Source organism: Pelmatolapia mariae, linkage group LG2 (genome assembly GCF_036321145.2).
Source record: "Pelmatolapia mariae isolate MD_Pm_ZW linkage group LG2, Pm_UMD_F_2, whole genome shotgun sequence".
Taxonomy (NCBI): Eukaryota; Metazoa; Chordata; class Actinopteri; order Cichliformes; family Cichlidae; genus Pelmatolapia; species Pelmatolapia mariae.
The window spans coordinates 20781464-20800673 of record NC_086228.1 but is presented as its reverse complement, the minus strand read 5'-3'; the positions used below and the strand labels follow the sequence as shown (position 1 = coordinate 20800673).

Here is a 19210-nt window from a genome sequence, read left to right as displayed (position 1 = left end):
TGTTGTTTTACTTCATTAAGTACCAGTCACTTCAGCTAATGTGAAACTTACAATTATAAAGATAATATCAGCTTTTGTTGAGAATGTTTTACTGAGGTGTCAAATCAGCTGCTAACAATTAGTCAGTACTGAGTAACAGCTTTTCTATTTTAGTTTATACCAAAGTGATCAAGATATCACTGGTAATGCACTATATACAGCCTCAAAAATGACCATAAAGCTGTTGTATTAAAATATTTCATTATAATAACTTCAAATACATATAGTACTACTCATCCCTCGAGCAAGTGCGCTGATAAACATGCTACATGGGTGAAGTGCTACGGAATAAAATGAGCACTGAAAGGAAGCTACAACTTCAATCCCACAAAAGTTTGGCTGCTGGATAAAATGCAATGATTTTCAACTTTCATGAACTCATATTCACAACTGATCAGGAAAATAACTTCTCAATTGTTTAAACAAGAAAATCTTAAGAAAATAAATAAGGCAAACTCAGTGAAGCATTAATTACATGATGCTTTATGTTTTTAGTTGGTAAAGATTTAGACTATAGACAGGCCACTTCAGCAGCTCGACTCTTCTAATTTAAAGCCATTTTGTTGTTGTATGTGCAGCATGTGGTTTAACATTGTCTTGGTGAAATTTTCAAGGTCTTCCCTGCATGTATGATGCACATAAGCATTGACATTGCAATTCCAGATGTGCAAGCTGCCATTATTAAAGGCTGCATTGTTACATTTCTCCAGATTCTGGTCTTCTGATGATATTATGTGCTTTAAATAATGAGATAGTCATCACAATTTTACACTGATGAACATTATTCTGAAACTGCTGCATCATTTGTAGACGCAGTTTCTGCAGATTGGTGAACCTCTGTCCATCTTTACTCCTGAGAAAATCTGCCTCTCTAAGATGCTCCTTTCATACCCAATCATGTTGCTGACTAGTTTCCAATAAACCTAATTAGTTAATTCCTCCAGCTGTTTCCTTTTAGTACCAATTACTTTTCTAGCCTTCTGTTGCTCCCTTACTTTTTGAGACATGCTGCTATCAAACATCTATTTTTCGTGAAATAATAAGATGTTTCACTTTAAAAATCTGATGTTTTCTATGTTCTTTTCTCAATGTGGGTGTATGAGCTTGGAAAATCCTTGCAATCGTACTATACTGTCAGGAAACTCAGTTGACATTCACATCGGATGTTTCATACATGTCATGATTTATTTAATTAGTCTGTTTATGCTGAAGGTTCCTTACACCAAGTTTACCACCTCTATCAAGAACAAAACCTTTTTTGTGATATTTTATTGTTTTTTTAATGTTTCAATTGAGTTTTGTTTGATCTAGCCTTTGGCAAAAACACTATAACCTGCAGAAAAAAAGGAGAAGCGTATTGCAGGACTGTTGCATTGCGTAGGTTTCGAATTGAAAGGCTGTATTCAGACATGCACATACACACAAAGATACATGCATATACACAAGGCAAAATTGAGGTTGTATAGTTCAGGTCAATAAAAGCTAGATACGTTTAGGAAATAGCCACTGTGTCAAATGATTTTCCCTTCTGCCCTACATATACCTGGGTTTCCACTGCCATCACACAATCATTTCTAAGGTAAATAAAAGTATTTACCAAAGGCCAGAGTTCCATCACCCTTTTCCAAAACACAAAATTGCCCTCAATTTTCCATCCACTGTGAAGTCAGTAGAACACTATTCCACAAACAAGGTATTGGGCTCATTCAAGTACAGTTACGACAGTACGTACTACTACTCTGTCTTTCTTCTAGCATCAGTAAATATTGTCAGTGACTCTTTTAACAGCTTTAATGATTTCGCCTTTGACAAACAGCAGTGTTTTATCAGTATGCAGTTATTTCCTGCCAATAAAATCCGCAAATTCACTTGCTGCTGGATGTTGGTTAGAATATACCTTAAATGAGCCAAGTAGAATTCATTTCAAGTATGAGAAACACCTAAACTGTCACACCAGATGACAGATACGCTCTGCAGGTACAGTTTACCAAGAATATAAACTGCAGGCAGCACAAAAACAACTTCTTACCCGATTCATAGTCAGAGTGGGGTTAGAGCCTGTCCTAGCTGTCGCTGGGTGACAGGCGGGTTACACCCTGGACAGGTTGCCTGTCTATCGCAGATCCAGTAAAGGTAAAACTAGGCTGCTAACCCAGTACCCTGGTATGAATTACGCAGGAAAGACTTCAGAACCATGCCATAATATGTAATAACAAAACATGTCTTTCTTGAGCATTTGGATTACAGCCTAGCCTTTGGAAAATATTGGATGGGTATGCTTCTAGTTTCAGATGCCAAAGTAGGTTAGGAAAAACAACAGCAGAACACATGCAAATTATTCTGCATTAAAACTTTGGAGAAATCTAAGATATACTTTGGTGAGCATCAGCAGACACAAACACAACATTATCAGCGATGAGTTTCTTATTTATCATCCACATTTAGAGATATTAAAAATGCAAAACAACAAACTCACTCCTGCAACGAACACTCTCTGTTCTGCTGTCCACATTTTCACCAGAAAATGCTCGTCATAAATAAAGTGAATGTTTTCCAGGCAGAATTCAATTACCCCTGTCAGCCAGTAGTAATGAGTAACAGCCAGTGCATGCTCTCATTCAATTTCAGTGTCCATAGGGAATGATGTTTGTCTGATGTCTTGATTTTTTTTTTTTTTTGTACAATAATGTTCTTTTTGTGGCCTGCTTAGTGTAGCAAAACATTCAAATCAAACATTAATTTGACTCTGTGCCTCAGCAGATGAAAGTAGCCTTGGTTCGCTTTAATGGCTTCATGTGAGAACGTGTGTGTTTGGTGACATTCGAGCCCTCTTCACTCAAATAAATTGGTGGACTTGAAAGTGAGTAGTAATTTTGGCTAGAACATTTCAAAATGTCTTATGTGAGAAGACTTGACCACGTTTCTAAAATCACGAGTCCATATCATGCAGCTCATCTCTGTTTCATGTAATAAAGCAGAAATACATAGAACAGCTGACCCAGAGAGATCTAATTTCCTGCCTAATATATTTGTTTAGTTAACGGGGAACTCTTAGAATGAATTATTTAAATTCAATTATTACATATTAAACAGAAGCTGGACCTCATCAACAACTATCACAGTAAAATTTTAACAACGGCTCAGAGAGACATAGCCAGAGAGACATAGCCTTCTCCTTAGAAGCAAGCATTCGTTTCACTCAATATTTCCCTTTCCACTAAACATTTATGACTATTTCTCCCATGAGATGTTGACACTGTTTGTTTGCCTCTATTGACTAATTTGTCATATCACACAGTCCTGTTTTCACATGGTAAGAGAGCTCCATGCTGTATCAACATGCCCTTTTCCAGTCAAAGAAGATGATTCAGGTAGCTTCAGTGAAGGAAAGCAGATGATATTTAAAAAGGTTTTGCTCAGCAGAACGCCTATAAGTCTAAAGTGACTGTTGAGATATTCGGTGTTGACCACGCTGAGATCAATGAATGGTGGGCTTGTAGCCCAGACATGAGAAAATGTCATTAACTCCACTGCTCTGTATGAAGGGAGACAGCCAGTGCAGAAATGTCTCCTGAGGATGGCGGACATCTGTGTCTTTTGGGCTCCTGCTAGTTATCTCTGACCTCTATCTTCCTTAAATCTTCCCTTTCTAATTACCTGTTCCTTCTTCTCCTCCTCCCACCTAACCTCATATCCTTGCAGCCTGACTGATGGTTAGCTGATGATCATCTGGACAGGAAAGGTTAAGGTGACTCCCCTGCATAAGTCACGCCTCATTAAGTGAGCTCACAGTGTCCCAGTTCACATACTGGTGCATTTCTCCCTGGATGAATTTAATGAGTTGTGGAGGAGTAACAAGCCACCATGAAAATTATTTGGAGCTAACATGTTTTGAGAAGGAAAACAATGTTTGCCATCATTTTCATGATGATCAGAGACGAGGGAGTTACTGTAGGCGCCTTGGTGACATCAGCATCTGTTCTGGAAACCGGATTAGGACAAATCCAAAAGGAGGGCATGCCTTCCTCTGGAGAGTCTTCCCTCAGGATGAATATTGATGGAAGTGGGTCCCAAATGGAGTGAAAACAACTGTTAACCCCTCTGCACTGCTGAAATGTTGTTAACAACGCTTCTAGCCCCACTATCTCCCACAGCCAGAGAATCCACTGACACAAACACCACTCCTGCATCGCCATCATTATAGCCACAAGAGGTGATCGGAAATCATATTTCTCTGTTCTACAACATTAACACGCTGCATTGAGATGCTGCAAGTCTTCTGACAGAAGCAAAATCACTTTATGAGAGCAAGCGGGCACCAGCCGTGCATTTTGGCAGCTGTGTTCCACAGCAAGCTTGTTGTGATTCCTGGCACCAAATGTACCATCAGCCTTGCGCTGGAATGAAACTCCACTGCAACCAAGTTAACACAAAGCCAGGCAATGTCTTGTAGCCAGACATCTCGCTCCCCAGCTTAAAGAGAGTACAGTGAGCTTAAAGCAGAAATATGAAAACATTTCATCCATATTCTAAACATTTATCAGTTTGTCTGAAAAAGGACATGTAGACCTATAGATCCCTGCAGATATAAAAGCAGCTCTGAATTCTAAGAGAGCCCTGCTTGAATGTTTGTATAAACCAAATGCAGATGTCTAAACTATCGAAAGTTAAAGTTTTTCTTGCATTAGTCATATCAGTGAGCTTATCTCTTCTGATGAATTCATTTGTAATATATGTAGTTTTTTAAACACAGTGCCAAAACAGTCTTGCTATCTTGAAGGTAGAGGAGGCATTTTTGCAGATTTAGGAAAGTGCCAAAGCCTCAAACCTCCTATCACGCTTTAATAGACTTTCAGTTATTTAATGCTACTTAATGTTTCATTCTTAACACACTGAAAGTATCTTTGCTGAAAGTGGGGGACCCTTAAGATGTTGTTGTAACTGCCAACTCTGTGAGATACCTTACAGGGCAATTTATTTATTATTTGTAAGCTAAAATAACTTCATCACTCATTACAACAACAAAGACCTAACTGGTAAAAAAAACAAAAAAACAAAAACACACACCAATTATTTCAAAGTGCATCTATTGCATCAAATTAGATTAAAATTATTATCAGTAGTTACAATTGTCAATCACAGGATTGGTGCACTTCTAAGGAAAAATATAAAACCACTAAAAACCTACAAGTCCAGTTTAAGAAACGTGCATTTTTTTAAGTGTAATTAAAGTACAATAGCAACATTGTTTTTGTTTTCTTCCTTAAAAGAAAATTACCATACAAAAAGTATGAATTCCAAAATAATAATAATAATGGATTTTTATTAATCCTTTATTGTTTACAAGAAATGTCAAAATATTACATATTCAACTTGCTTTTATTTATTTCAGCCAAATGTTGACTGAATGCATGATCACATTCCTTCTTATTGCAGATGGTCATGCAGTGGGAGTCAGTGTGCACAGAATTTGATTAGCTCTGTGTGCACTGTGGAGACTAAAGTGAATGATCTACTAACAAAACGTTCCTTATGTTTTTCTTCACATAAAGCTGACAAAATTAGGTTTCACCATCAGACAACCCTGGGTTGGAGTTGGGTTTTGATTAATTAAGAAAGAGACAGAAAACTTGACATCTATATTGTCTCACAAACTGATCCGAGACACATTTAAACTGCAAGATGTTTCCCAATAAAGAGAAGATGGGATTCCTGGTTAAAAACAAAAGTGAAGAAACAGAGAGGATACAGCAGAGAGAGCAAACCAGACGAGCAGCATGGAGGGAGAAAGGCCAAGTATCAGACAGAGCATTCATTATCACCTGACTGACCTGCATATTGCGCTGTGTGAGAGTAATGGGAAAGGACACACTCATCGGCCAAAGCCCAGCAAGTAAGGTGCTTTTCATTCCCCCCTCTCTTTCCTTCCTCTTTAGCAATTCGTCAGTTTCTTACCCGGTTCAATTTCTATTTTCAGACAATGTACTGTGAGATCCCAGTGTTTTCAAAAACTCCATAATAGGGGACTGAACCATGGTAATACCATGGCTAATGCAATGCATAATGGATCACCTGCTTATGCAAAACAAAATTGCCCAGTTATTAAGTACTACTGTACTTCTTTTTCTGTGTTAGGTACTTATGTTAGTGGCATACTTTGTCAGAAAAAGCAAAATATTCTGAGGTGGAATAACTATCTGTCTAAAGGGGAAAAAAATAACAAGAGAAAGAATAGGCATGTTAGCAGCTTTTAAGGCTGTACACAGGAAGGCTTTGAAGGAAATGTTAAATGCCTAAATGCTCTTAGTGGTAATTCTAACATGCTTATGCACAAAACAAGTGGAATGGTGATCATGTGTAGCATCTTAGTGTGTTAGCAGTGGGTAAAAAGCACAAAACAAGGTGTGCGTTTTGCAGGTGTTTAATCATAAACCTGTAAAAGCACTTGAAAATAAAATTATCTTTTTTTGGTGTTTTAGATAGCAAAGTGTGGACTGACCAGCAATGCAGGAAACAGCAGGGGAATAACAAGCAGAAGAGGATTATCTAGCTGGGAGTCAAATCATGGACTTGTCTGTTTAGGGCATTTCATTCCACGTGGTGCCCTAGCCTCTCAGTGACTAGATCACAGATGAACCTAACATGTTAGACAAAATGACAGCAGAAGATGGAAACTCTAGGGATCATGCAAATTATAAGAATTCATCATTAAGGGAAAACAGATATTTGCATTGAATTTCATGGTAATCCATCCAGTACCTGTCAAGGCATTCTACTAGGTGACAAAAATGTCAAAATTCTCAAAGTGCCAAAGGAAAATTCAAGATTACCATAGTCAACAGTATTCAGTATCTCACAATGCATATGTTATTATTGTTAAAAATAAGGCGGAGAGTGTCAACAGATGGAAAATGCCCTGCATGGTTCAACAATATTTAAGAAGGGAGATAAAAACACTACATTCAATGCGTGAATGCACACACATGTTTACAATTTTTTTTGTTTCTTAATCCATAATTTGCATTTAAGAATTACATAAAGTTAAAAGAACAAACATCATTGCTGGGCTTGAAACAATCTGCCAACAGTGGCCAATGTTTGTCAGTTTGTTATAAGTGAACAGAAGCTTTCACTTTTGTTTCTACAAGCAGTGCAGACAATGCACTCAGAAAAAACGCTTTCTATATATTCCCGGGTTGTTAAAATTGACTTTTCAGTTTTTCATCCCTTTCAAATGAAGGAATGTGAAAATATATCTAGCTGTATATTGGAAATGTTCTTCCCTTTGGACTGCCTTAGTTGTCTCTGCATAACAAGAAGTTACAAAATCAGTTCCTTGGTTTTCTGTTACTGTGAGCAAATTGAAAAATTGTACTTAAGCTAGATAGATATTTACATAAGTACTCCACTGAAGTAAGTTGCTTTAAATAATTTAAATGCGACATTATGTTAAATTCACAATTTTTACGGTTCACAAATATCAATACATATCTGTGCCACTGTGCTCCCTGTGCCTTGTTCAAATCACAGATGTGAGTTTGAATGAGGTTAATCAAAAGCCTTGGCACTAAGTCTGCACAAAAGTTACACTAAATATATACATACACTAAAAAAAAAATAAATAAAAAAATAAAATATATATATATATATATATATATATATATATATCAGTAGCAAAAATTTTTGTGAAGACCAAAACTCAGTTTGCACCGGTGCATCACGTTAGTAAATCTTGTCCCATAACTTTAAATACTGAACTCAGGAGCTCAGAAAGACAACACAGTAAAAATTCTTATATTACTACCCACTGGCAGCAGCATCCACTTAGGCCTCTTACCTGCGACTCTACTTGATCTGTAGTCTTTGTACATTCTACAGGTGCAGTGTCGTCAGGTGTGATCTCAGCTTCTCTGTTCTTGTAAGCGAATCTGTTTTGCAAAACAAAACCAAGGTTAAGAAAGGTCTGGTCAGCAGCCATTTGTTCTGTTCACAAAACACCACAGAAGAGGTTTTTACGTCACAACTCCGCAACCCGACTTATTCATTCTGTAGTCGTTCAAGGACACCAACTGAGAGGAGCTTTTAGGAGGGGTCTAAAATAAAAAGGGTTTTGTCTTGAATAGAAAGAGAAGACAAACAGAGGAGACTGTAATTCATCTGCTTCTCCAAAAGGCACGACCTCCCTGCTTTGTGGAGCAGAAGCTCATCCGAGCCATAGAGGGCCTCTGAGGCATGGGAGGGTCCCATTGACTGCACTATTAACACTCAAACTGAGAGGATCAGCATAGAGGAAATACAAAACGCTGTACAGAGAGTTCTGTAACGCATTTCATTCTACCAAGAGAGACCCCGAGGGTGCCGTGATGACCAGAGTAATTGGCTTTCTCCACTATGATAATCTGCATCAGTCATGCCATGCCAACACACTCTCAGGCCACTGAGAAGGTCACAGCGATCCCAAACCTCATTCCACACTGCTGAGCATAGTATCTGAATTCTTATAGAAAGACATTTATACTGCATTCTTGGGATGTTACATTCAGGTCAAGGACTTTCAGTTACAAATTAAAGTTCACTTTCAAATGTATCACAGTACACAATACTCACAAGATAACACCAGTTCTGTGTAATTCTGCGATACACTTCAAGAGAAACACTTCATATGGAGTGTGTCTTTGTGTGTTTTATTACCATTATCTATTTTCCTCTATGGGTTTTTCACTCTTCGGTAAGCATTAGTTAAGTGCCATTAACTAAAAGTCATGAAATATTGATTCTGGTTTAGAGTACCTATGTGTTGTAATAAAAATATATTGACATTTGGCACCAGTGTACTGATAATGGCACAGCAAAAGGAAGCAATACAGTACATTGCTTATCAATATTTTTTTCCCCAGCAACACTCTTTGTATCCCTGCCCTGAAGCACGCTTGGCTGTAGCGTCACTGGTACCATAATTTAAAAAATGAGCATGAAACTATAAGATTCAAAACTAGCACAGCTGGGACTGTCTTGCTTTTACAGCCAGAATCAAGTTTTCTTTCAAAAGACCGAAGTTTCTGGCAATTCCATGTTGGCTTCATTTGTCAGCTCTGGAGGCTGCTTCTTGCTTAATAGAGCTGTGCTACTGTGACAAGCCAAAATGTACTTACTTGTAACCCAATAGACTACAAATTTCATGTAATAAAAAAATAACTCCAGACTTTCACATAAAGTGCACAACACGTAAAGAATAAGCTACCATCATATGAAACGTTGCAGCTTTGGTAGGATTTAATGCATCGTGTATGTTATTGTCTTCCATATGTCAGGCACAGATAAGATTGTTCTCGTTCACTAGTACAGTGGGATATTGGCACACATACAATGACATCTTTGCAAGCCACAATAAAAGTCTCTACAAACTGAAAAACTGAATTAAATGTACAAACTGTGCCACACCAGCTAAGCTTGGTGTCTCGGCGTTAAGGTATACAACAATATCTGGAAATTTTTCATGTTTAACAAATCCTCACCAAAGCAGTCACCCTGTTTTGGTGAGATTTCATTAAACACTGTAAGTCAATGTTAATGTAATAAACTTACAATTTAACTGAGATGCCACATATCACCTCATTGGTTGCTCTGTTTTTTAGCTCATACACAGCAACAAAACTGTAAAGCTCCACTGTTACTATTAGCCTGCATTTGTTTTGAATACAGATAGTGGAACAGAAGTGTAATGAGTTCAAAGCTCTTTCCCAGTTGAATTTGTATTTTTCTGCGATAAAACAAAATTCACTCATCAGCATGAATAACTCTGTTGACCGCCTATTATCTCAAGATTCACTGGAGAAAACCTGGTAAATATGATAACGTTAGATAAATCCTGGGAGCACAGGATATAGTGAAGTTATGTTTATGAATGAGTGCACAATTGTTCCCTTTTCTTACAAGGTTTCAATATAGAAAATAATACAGTCTAGAGTTAAAAAAAATGCTTGGGGAATGACGGAAAGAAAAACATAATAAAAACATAATAATAAAATATGTTCCATGGGATCATGAATAGTTTTTAAAAAAAAGACTATAAAATAAACAAAAAAGAAGTACAATAAAAAGACAAAAGCCCATCTTTTGCATCAACATAATTGACTTAAATCCCTGCTTTACACATAATGCTTTATTACGACAATATCCAAATAAAAATTTAAAATAACTAACAAAGTACAAACGCCTGGCTTGCAATGAAATGTTACTTAATAAATGAATGTAAATTCAGGCTGTTAACCAGCAAAACAGGAAATATCACTGTGAACAAAAAAAAAAAATCATGCAACCTAATTCTGGTTCCTTTCATTTCCAAATGCAACCAAAAAGTTTTGCACATTAGAAGAAACCAAGAGACACGCAGTACACTGTCAGCCAAACTAAGAGATCGGATTATAAAAGAAAGTCAGGCAAATGAAAAAAAATATTTCCAGCTACTGTAGTGTAGCTATTAATGCTTTCACCTTGTTTTCATCCAGGCCTTGAGAGCCTGTCTGAGTGTGCAATCTTGGAAAAATGTGGCCATGCAGACATCTACTGTAGCAGGAAAGAACCACAAAGGCATTTGTGATCTGTGTGTTGGCAGATTTTGTCTGCAAGATGCACACAAAGACTTTAGTCAAGTTTGAGGATGAGTTTGGTCGGAAGCTTTCTCTGCACTGCAGCTGATGTGATCACACTGCAAGATGACTTAACATATTATTACACAGAAATGTAATTGTAAACACATCAGAGTGGCATTTGGACCTATAGGCGGTGTAATATATACATATGATGAGAATCAGCAAAACCGCTGAAAATCTGAGCAAACCATTAACCACAATAACGGTAGCCGCAAAGCAAAATCCAGGCCAAGGAGAAAATGCACAATGAGGATGGAAAATTGGGTTAGCTGCTTTGTCAGCATAAGAATAACATTACCCTAGACTTACGAAGAATAATGACAGCTATTTTAATTTGGCAAAATAAGGGATTTCTTAATGTGTGGAGTTCCAACAAAAAACAGTTTTTGAAGTCCTCTGTGGGCACCACAAACAAATGGCATTCATCATTCTTAAGGCACCCACTTTCCCCTATCATATTTGTTATTATCAGCATTTGTCATTTTCCACATACTTCATTCTATAGTATGCTGGCTTTAGATGCTAACTTGGGCAAATGTGTACGCTAATGATTATGAATGAAACACAGAAGCTAGAAGAAAGAAGTTTCACATTTGCAATCTCTAAAAGATTTTGAAAAAGATCCAGAAAGCTTGCAATATGCAAACCTTAGAATAAACAAAAACTGGAAAGAAAGTGTTCTAAACACGGTTTAATGCGAACGGCCTTGCTGAGACCCTGGACATTTCTTTACAGCAGAAATGCAACATGAATTGTTTATGAAAAAGTGTAGGAAGCAGTGCAGCACAAGCTGGTCAGTGTTTTACAGCTTCAAAATGCTGTTAAATTTGCTGCCTCTATGCATGTGTTTATGCTGCATATGAATGTATTTTCACATGGATTTTTACTCACAGTTAACCACAGGTAACTTCTTGACACATGTACAAGGCCACACACCTGTCTCTAGGAGGGATTAGAGAATCCCCTCAGTGAAAAACGAATAATCAGAGTCAACTGGCCCCCTATAGTGATGGAAAAGGAAGATACCCCATAATAGCCTCGATGGGTCTATTCATCTTTTTTCTGCACAACAGGGAAACAGCAGCCTAGAAATTCACAAACCAAATCGCCCTCTGAAACAATTCACAGCCTTTGATTAATCATACCAACTTCACAAGAACTGATCGGTACTCCGCAAGTAACTAAATCTTTTATTTCCTGTAGTTGTCCCTCAGCCTGTGTGCTTATCTCCGTAATAAAGTACCTCATCTCCCACAGAGGGGCAACAAAATAAAGGCTTGGATGATTTTACATTTGTCTGAAAATCATAGAAATATGTCCACAACACAGAATAACACAACCAAGCTACTAGATTTACTATGATGACATAAACGCACACGGAAATGGGTTGAAAATGTGCAGCTATTCGCTTGTGCATAAGTTGTCTGGTGTAGTACTGATGTTTTGCACAGGAAATCAATTTTTCCTTTCTTTTCTCTTAGTATGCCTCATTGGGGGAAAAAACCCATCAATCATTCAATTATTGGACAGCTTTTCTTGCATTTCTCTCTTTTATGACAACCAGTGCTAGTTGTGTCTAGAAATAGCATTTTAACCTGCGATGCATTATCCACACCTTCACAATGTAAGGTAACGACATGCCCATTTAAGATAATGTGGGCAACCTGATGGTGCATATCAAATGGACTAAAATGCCATTAGAATAGGGGTAGGTAACATATTTTGTTCCAAAGGGCCATACTGACTTACTACTACTAAAAGAATCATCAGAACAATCACATATTAGATAAATGAACAATGAATTTTTTTTTTTTTAAATGTCCTAATGCTATGTCAACACTTCATTTAGCTTAGTCTTGCAACCTGATATGCACCAGTCACTGAGGAAACACAATGCATTGGAATGAAGTAAAACAGCAATAATAAAATCATTGTAATTATTCATCTCGAGTTATCTTCTGTCTATGTACCTGTACGCATGTTCATTATATACTAGTAATTAAGAAGGGCTATATTATGAATTATGGTCTCTTTTTTTCCTTCTAAAAGCAAGCATTTTTCCAAGAAAAATATATCGCTAAGTTGTCTTAATTTAGTTGTGTAACTCGGAGGGACACAAGCAACAAAAAAATTAATTAAATAATTTATGTGTATGCTATGATGTAAATCTGAGGGTAAATTTTAATCACAGGCATCTAAGTTATTTAATCTAACATGCTTAAAATATCAACGATAAAACCACAGCTAACTTATGAGGAAGAACTTGGTGATGGTATGAAGGAAGAAGTCCTTTTAAACAGGAAAAGAACTTCAAAAGAACCAAGCTTAGGGAAGGGCAGCTATCTTTTTGATTGGTTGGTGGGCGAGGTGAAAGAGAAGGGGAAAAGTGGAACTCAGGGCCTTCTTCCTCTAAGGCAACAGTGTGCCACTGTGCTGCATCATCAAACAAATATAGTAAATAAAATCCAGTGTCTTTTAAGCCTGGAATCTTCAAGAGCAGCTGGTTTCTAGACCTCTGTGGTCTGGTAGGATTGCAACAGTTCATTTAAGTAGGGTGGATCTTAAAAATTTTTTTCACTGAACCCTTACATTGACTGGACATTAGACAAAAGGTAATGGCATGCAGTACTGCCATAAAAAAAAGCACAGGGAGTAGAGGGGACATGAGAAATCATGGGAAGGTTTCAAGCAGACTTAGCCTATGGCAGGATAAATAAAGGTTGGTTCAAGGTCATCTGATACAGGTCTAATTACAAGACTGATTAAAAAGTAAAGTTTTAAGTCTCATCTTAAAAGTAGAGATGATGAACCCAAACTTGGAGGTGGTTCAACACCAGAGGAGTCTGATATCTAAAGTCTCTGCCTCACTCTGAACTAGCACAAGTAAGCCTGAAGAAGCCACAAAACAGAGAACTACCAGGGAATAAAGAAACAACTGGAGCACGTGTGGAAGGGTAAAGTCCAAAGTGTTCGCAGTGGTAAAAGGAGCCGTAGGAGCTGTAACTCAGAAACTAGAAGAGTGTCCAGAATACACAGGAATTAAACACCAGCCAGTCCACACACAGGCTTGGTAGAAGAAAAGCTTTTCTAATTATAATATTAGATAAGTAAATTCAGTCTGTAACAAATTTTCAGTGGTTTAAAGTGCCAGGTAATGTGTCCCTTGGGCCGGACAAAACTTAAGGAGTACGTTTAAATGCAATTTGGTACCGTGCACCACAACCACCCACTATCACCTCAATAAACAAAAATGATAACACCACCAACTGAAAATGCTTCATAAACTCAAACTTATAGCAGAGCTGTTTGACTGTATTGCATTGTCTTACACAGTAGTAGTTAATGAAGCAGCCTGCGAGTTTATGGAAAGACATATGCGGTTTTCTAATAATCAACAGTAGATTCTTACTCAGTATCATGGTTTAGACAGCTGATTTACAGTAATGACGAGGAAAATCTCGGCAGCTATCAAATGTGACTGCTGGGTTTTGGGACAGAAAGCAATTCACTGCATAAAAGAACTGCCATGTGTAGTGATGTGGCTGTTCCAGTCATCCTTTCTACAGTCGCAGTGTGCGTACTCTAAAATCAATCTTATTCATATTTTTAACTACATAAAATAACAATAGCATTTTATACTAAAGAATACAGCCACAAGTGTTCCCACGCCATTGCGAACAATCATGTAGTACGCAGTATTTGTTTGTTAATGAGCCCCTGCTGGCATGCTGAAGAGATGACAGTCTGTCAAATCTTCCTACACACAGGGAAACAACATGTTGAAGAGATGGCACACCGCTGTGCAGCAATATGTGAGTAAAAACAGCTAAACATACATTTTAAAAATGGATACCCTGAAACATTATGGCACTCATCTGTGCCCTGTGGTGGCACTTCTTGAAGATATGACTGTACATTTCGTTTGTCATAAATGTTTAATGATAATGGAGAAGCACCAAGTATGCACTACAGCCATCTTTATACACTTTCTAACATGTAATGGAATTTAAATTAAAAAAAAAAAGAAGTTTAAAAATTATTTAAAATACTTAAGAAGTGCAAGACAGCCAGAGGGAGGAGAAAGCGAAGAAAGAGAGCAACATCGGGGTAACAAGATGACTGAGAGGACGTCCACTGTTCTCCACAATATAACGATCAAAGAGGAAAAACTGGCTAGACGTGGGGTGGACCTTTCGTCATTTAGACAGGGCTTAGGCTGAAATCTTTGAAAGGGAGCAGGAAAAAAAATTGCACAATGTTAACAGACATAACCAGAGGACGAACACAGTGCAATTTTTCTGTTTCCCTGTAAGCGTTTCTTGTCTCTGCGTACTACAGCATCTTGTTTTTGCATCTCTGTTTGTTTATGGAATAGTTTACTTAACCACGATTGGTTTATGAGCAGGCATGATGCAGAATGCAGTTCCAACAAGACTCAATAGATATTTTTCATGGATTAATTTGGTAATTGTTTTCTCCAATTACAATAAAACATTTTAGTTAATTATTTAATTAATTAATTTTTTCATAACTTTTTATCACTATATTCAGTCATGAACCGACTGAATTTTCAGCTTCAGTCATATATTAAATGCACCCACAGTATACAAATATATAAGTGTAGAAAGAGGAATAAAGAAACTAATGACACTTTCTCATAATTTGTAAACAAAGCTCTGGTCTCTGTGCCACAAAACTCCGTTAACTGACAGCTGTGCCGGTTGTTATGGGAAACAACCTCACTGACTGAACTGTTTCACTAAAGGCAGTCTTGGGAGAGGCTTTCTCTCCATAATTTACGAGTGGGCTGGGAGCCAGCGAGCGTTATTTAACAGCCATAGACACGTGCTGTCTTTGCATTCACGGCCAATGAGGAGGTTGGGGAAATCATTTTCTTCCAGCCGCACACAGAAATGGTGAGCTCCAGCCCAGGATATAATTTATTAGTGCCAAAAAAAAAGCACCAATTTATTTAAAAAGGGGAAAAATAATCAACTGGAGAGGTAGAGACAACTGTTTAGGTGGCTAAATTATTACTTTGTGGATTAGTTTCTCTTTTACAACCAACTCTGAATGATATCTCAAGTGTGTGCCATTAGTTTTATCATGGTAATTAAGGTATGACAAAAGGGAATTTTGTTAACAAAATTAAGTGTAAATGAGTGAACACCAGACGTTGAAATGCTGTGTTGTTTCTAAGGTCTTTGTAATTACCGTTAGTCTCCATTCTGTAGACGTGATGCTTTTATTGTTAAAAAAGACCCTTAAAACTATTTTTCAACTGGTGATTTATTCAACAAAGTTTGACTGCAGTGCGTGAAATTGGTTACAAAAACACACAATTTAAAAGGCACAGTCAGTCATTTTCTAACGTTATTGAATAGGGAAAAGAAGTTGCACTCATATAAATAAATATTTATTACTATAAATTTTCAACAAACTGATGCAGTTTCATAAACTTAAATATAATAAATTATGACTACATTTTAAGTCTAGCAGCAAAAAGAGAGCATACCAACAGAAAAGTTTAAGGTGTTCTTAACAACTAGTCTATTGTATTGTGGTCAGAGATGAGCTTCACTGACTCTTAAACCTGTTTCAGACTCCCTTACAAGTACAGGTTCCTCCAGAGTAAATAGACGTGGACCTCTCACTCAGCATATTGACTGCATACTGAGGTAAACAGCAGACTGACAACCTACACTCACTATAGATGAGTGCCAGCCACATTTTTGATGTGACACAGAAGTAAAAGCATAAAATACAACAAAATATTTAATTGACACAAACCCATTTTTTAAATTCTAGATTTAAAAAAAAACCACTGGCAAGTCATAGCCGATAAAGTGTACAGTCCAAATGTAATGTCTTCAATCTCTCTTGGCTGACCAAAATGTGTTTGTTCAACAGCGCCCATGCACTTTAATAGGGAAAGGGGAAAAAAGGGTAATCTAGAGGTGATTTTTCCATACTGTACCTTTAACTGAAAAACCTATGTAGCAGGATACTGGTGGAAAAGAGGTTTTGATTCAACCAGCTCCAAGTAAATACCAGACAAAAAAAGCAGACTTGCATTTAAAAGGCTAGATGGTGCTCAGCTCTCCTTGTCACAAGCACTTAAATCAAGAAAGAAAGGCAGCAGGCAAGCTAAAGCATGTGTAACCAGGGGAAAGGATGAGACAGGCAAAAACAGCAACATCAGGGATGTATCCTTATGTCTTTAACTCATCATCTGAATGCCTCTGTTATAGACCTCACAGGCATTATATAATAACCTCATATCATGTGGAAAAATGCTTGTGAATGGTCAACAGCATCTGCTGAGAATGAAATTCTCAACAGAAATCTCTTCCTACAACAAAAATTGGTTGACTAAAAGACTTTAAAACTAGAAAACGTTTGACAAACTCATCCGATAAACTGGAAATTTTTTGTGGTGGGAATGCCAATGACTGAAATGGTTTTAGGCGACAAAAACAGACTTATTACCCTGAGGAGGATGCTGTTTGATATTACATTCTGTTAGCTCTGATATATTAATTGACATTAAAGTGTTATAAGAGGAAAGACAGACATAATAATCCACCTCCTGAATTACTTTTCATGCAGTGAAAGCTCCGTGTGCATTGTGTAACTTTAAACAATGCCTGCCTGCCAGAGCCAGCACTCTGACTGGGTTTATACATGCTCCCTATCTTCACAGTCTGAATTAAAATAAAGAATATAGAGATGAAAAAACATTCACCTTTGTTGATGCAGTTTATACTGCAAGGATTCCACAATTAGCAAAGATCCAAATTTGGTTCCCACTTGTAGCATTAAAACAATACTATCAGTTCCCCTAATATTATTTATGAGAGGCATCCTCATTCAGCTAGTCCACTGTGTTCTCTAACCAGACCACAGCCTTTGGCTAAAAAGCTGGGTCTGTTCTGCTCCAAAATGCAGGCGCTTTTCCAACAGCTAATTACTTTGTCTCAACCCCAAAGCTGTCTCTGATAAGAGGTATGAGCTGCTTAGAACTAAAGGAAAACTGAGCAGCATACTGGCACATTAAGTGAAGAGATAGGATGAAGAGAGCTGCATGGCATGCCACTGGGACTATGGGTTACAATAATTAAGTATTTACATTTTGATTTATTTAAAATGAATCATTTACTTTTTTAAAATTAACCCTTAAAATGAGAAACAGCACTTATGACATGCAAATATAATCCACACCTTGAGAAGTAAAGACAGACAAGTCATTCCAGCTGTCTCTGCCAGTTAATCTATCAAACAAATCGCTCATGCTCAACTCTGACATTTTTAACATAATCTATAAAAAGATGCCTGCATATGAACTCGAGCAGAATCTGTAGGCAAGGAAAAAGATCTCTAGTCTGCTTGTAGTCCAGATAATATTGACCAATAATGTATGAGCAAGCTCTGGCTTTGTGCATTGAAAACAGTCTATGTTAAAAGCAAAAGAGGGATTACATTTTAGAAATAACCTGGGAACCTATACTTATAATTACATGCTATTCTGTGGTTTTGCGCCTTTTCTCCACATTAAAAGCCTCAACCAGGCTGGCCTTGTTTAACTCAGAGACTGTTTTTTCTTTTTTGTCATTAATTATATTTACTAGTACATTTTCATGCTACAGTATTATTTAGGCTGTTTGTGGTTATTGCAAAACTGTAAATTGACACACTTAATCACAATGAGAAAAAAAGGGCGGTACGTGATGTTTATATGTAAAGTAAAAGTGGGTCATTTTAGCCCACTGTTGAGTGGCTGGTAGGCAGCTACAATTCAACGATTGTGGATATTAATAAGATTTTACCGTTGTAAAACGGTTACAGGATGCTTTCATATAGTCGTTTAGGTCCATTAGCTCATTCCCAGGTGCTTACTATATCTGATATAGATAAGAACCTTTAGGGGCCTAAGATTTAGCTGCATGCCAAGTCTTTGGGGAGTTTGTGGTCAGGGAAACAAGCAAACAGTCAGACAAAGAGTTTTTGTATTATAGTAAGATTCAAGATTACCTACCATCAGTGAGTAAGAACTTTCAATAATAGTGATCTCGGCACCAACTACAATAATTCTGATTTTGTCATCAGTCAGAGCCTTATAGGTGATTTTTCTCTGCATTCATTTAAACTTAATGCGTGAGCATACTATACTCTTATTTGATGATAACATATTTTGTTGACAATTATTTTCAGGGCCAACATACTGCAACTTCCCACATAAAAGATTTATTTATATAACCTAGAAAGGTAAAAACACTGCTTCTCCTAACTTGCAGTGCAAATTACAGCTTTTGATTCTGTTATTTCATTGCATATATGTTTGATAGTTTTATGTCCTTCTTTCTATACTGAAATCCACCAACTGAACTCCAGTGCCATTAAACTGAGATCACCAAACAAAATGAGTGTTGATCCAGCTCATCAAAATGTAACAATTCATTATTAACTCCACAGTAATACAATGTTATTTTTTCTCTTTTTTTTTGTTAACCGGGTCTCTA

The 19210-nt window shown here is 37.2% G+C and overlaps 1 protein-coding gene across 2 annotated transcripts in view; it reads right to left on the bottom strand.

The window, feature by feature from the left end:
• The window catches only part of enox2 (ecto-NOX disulfide-thiol exchanger 2), a 181050-nt gene that overhangs the window by 127184 nt on the left and 34656 nt on the right, over positions 1 to 19210 (bottom strand). For both annotated transcript variants that reach the window (XM_063494455.1, XM_063494456.1), the window contains one exon: positions 7877 to 7967. In XM_063494455.1, coding sequence (XP_063350525.1) covers positions 7877 to 7910 — 34 coding nt within the window. In that variant the 5' untranslated portion in view covers positions 7911 to 7967. The remainder of the gene's footprint in view (positions 1 to 7876; positions 7968 to 19210) is intronic.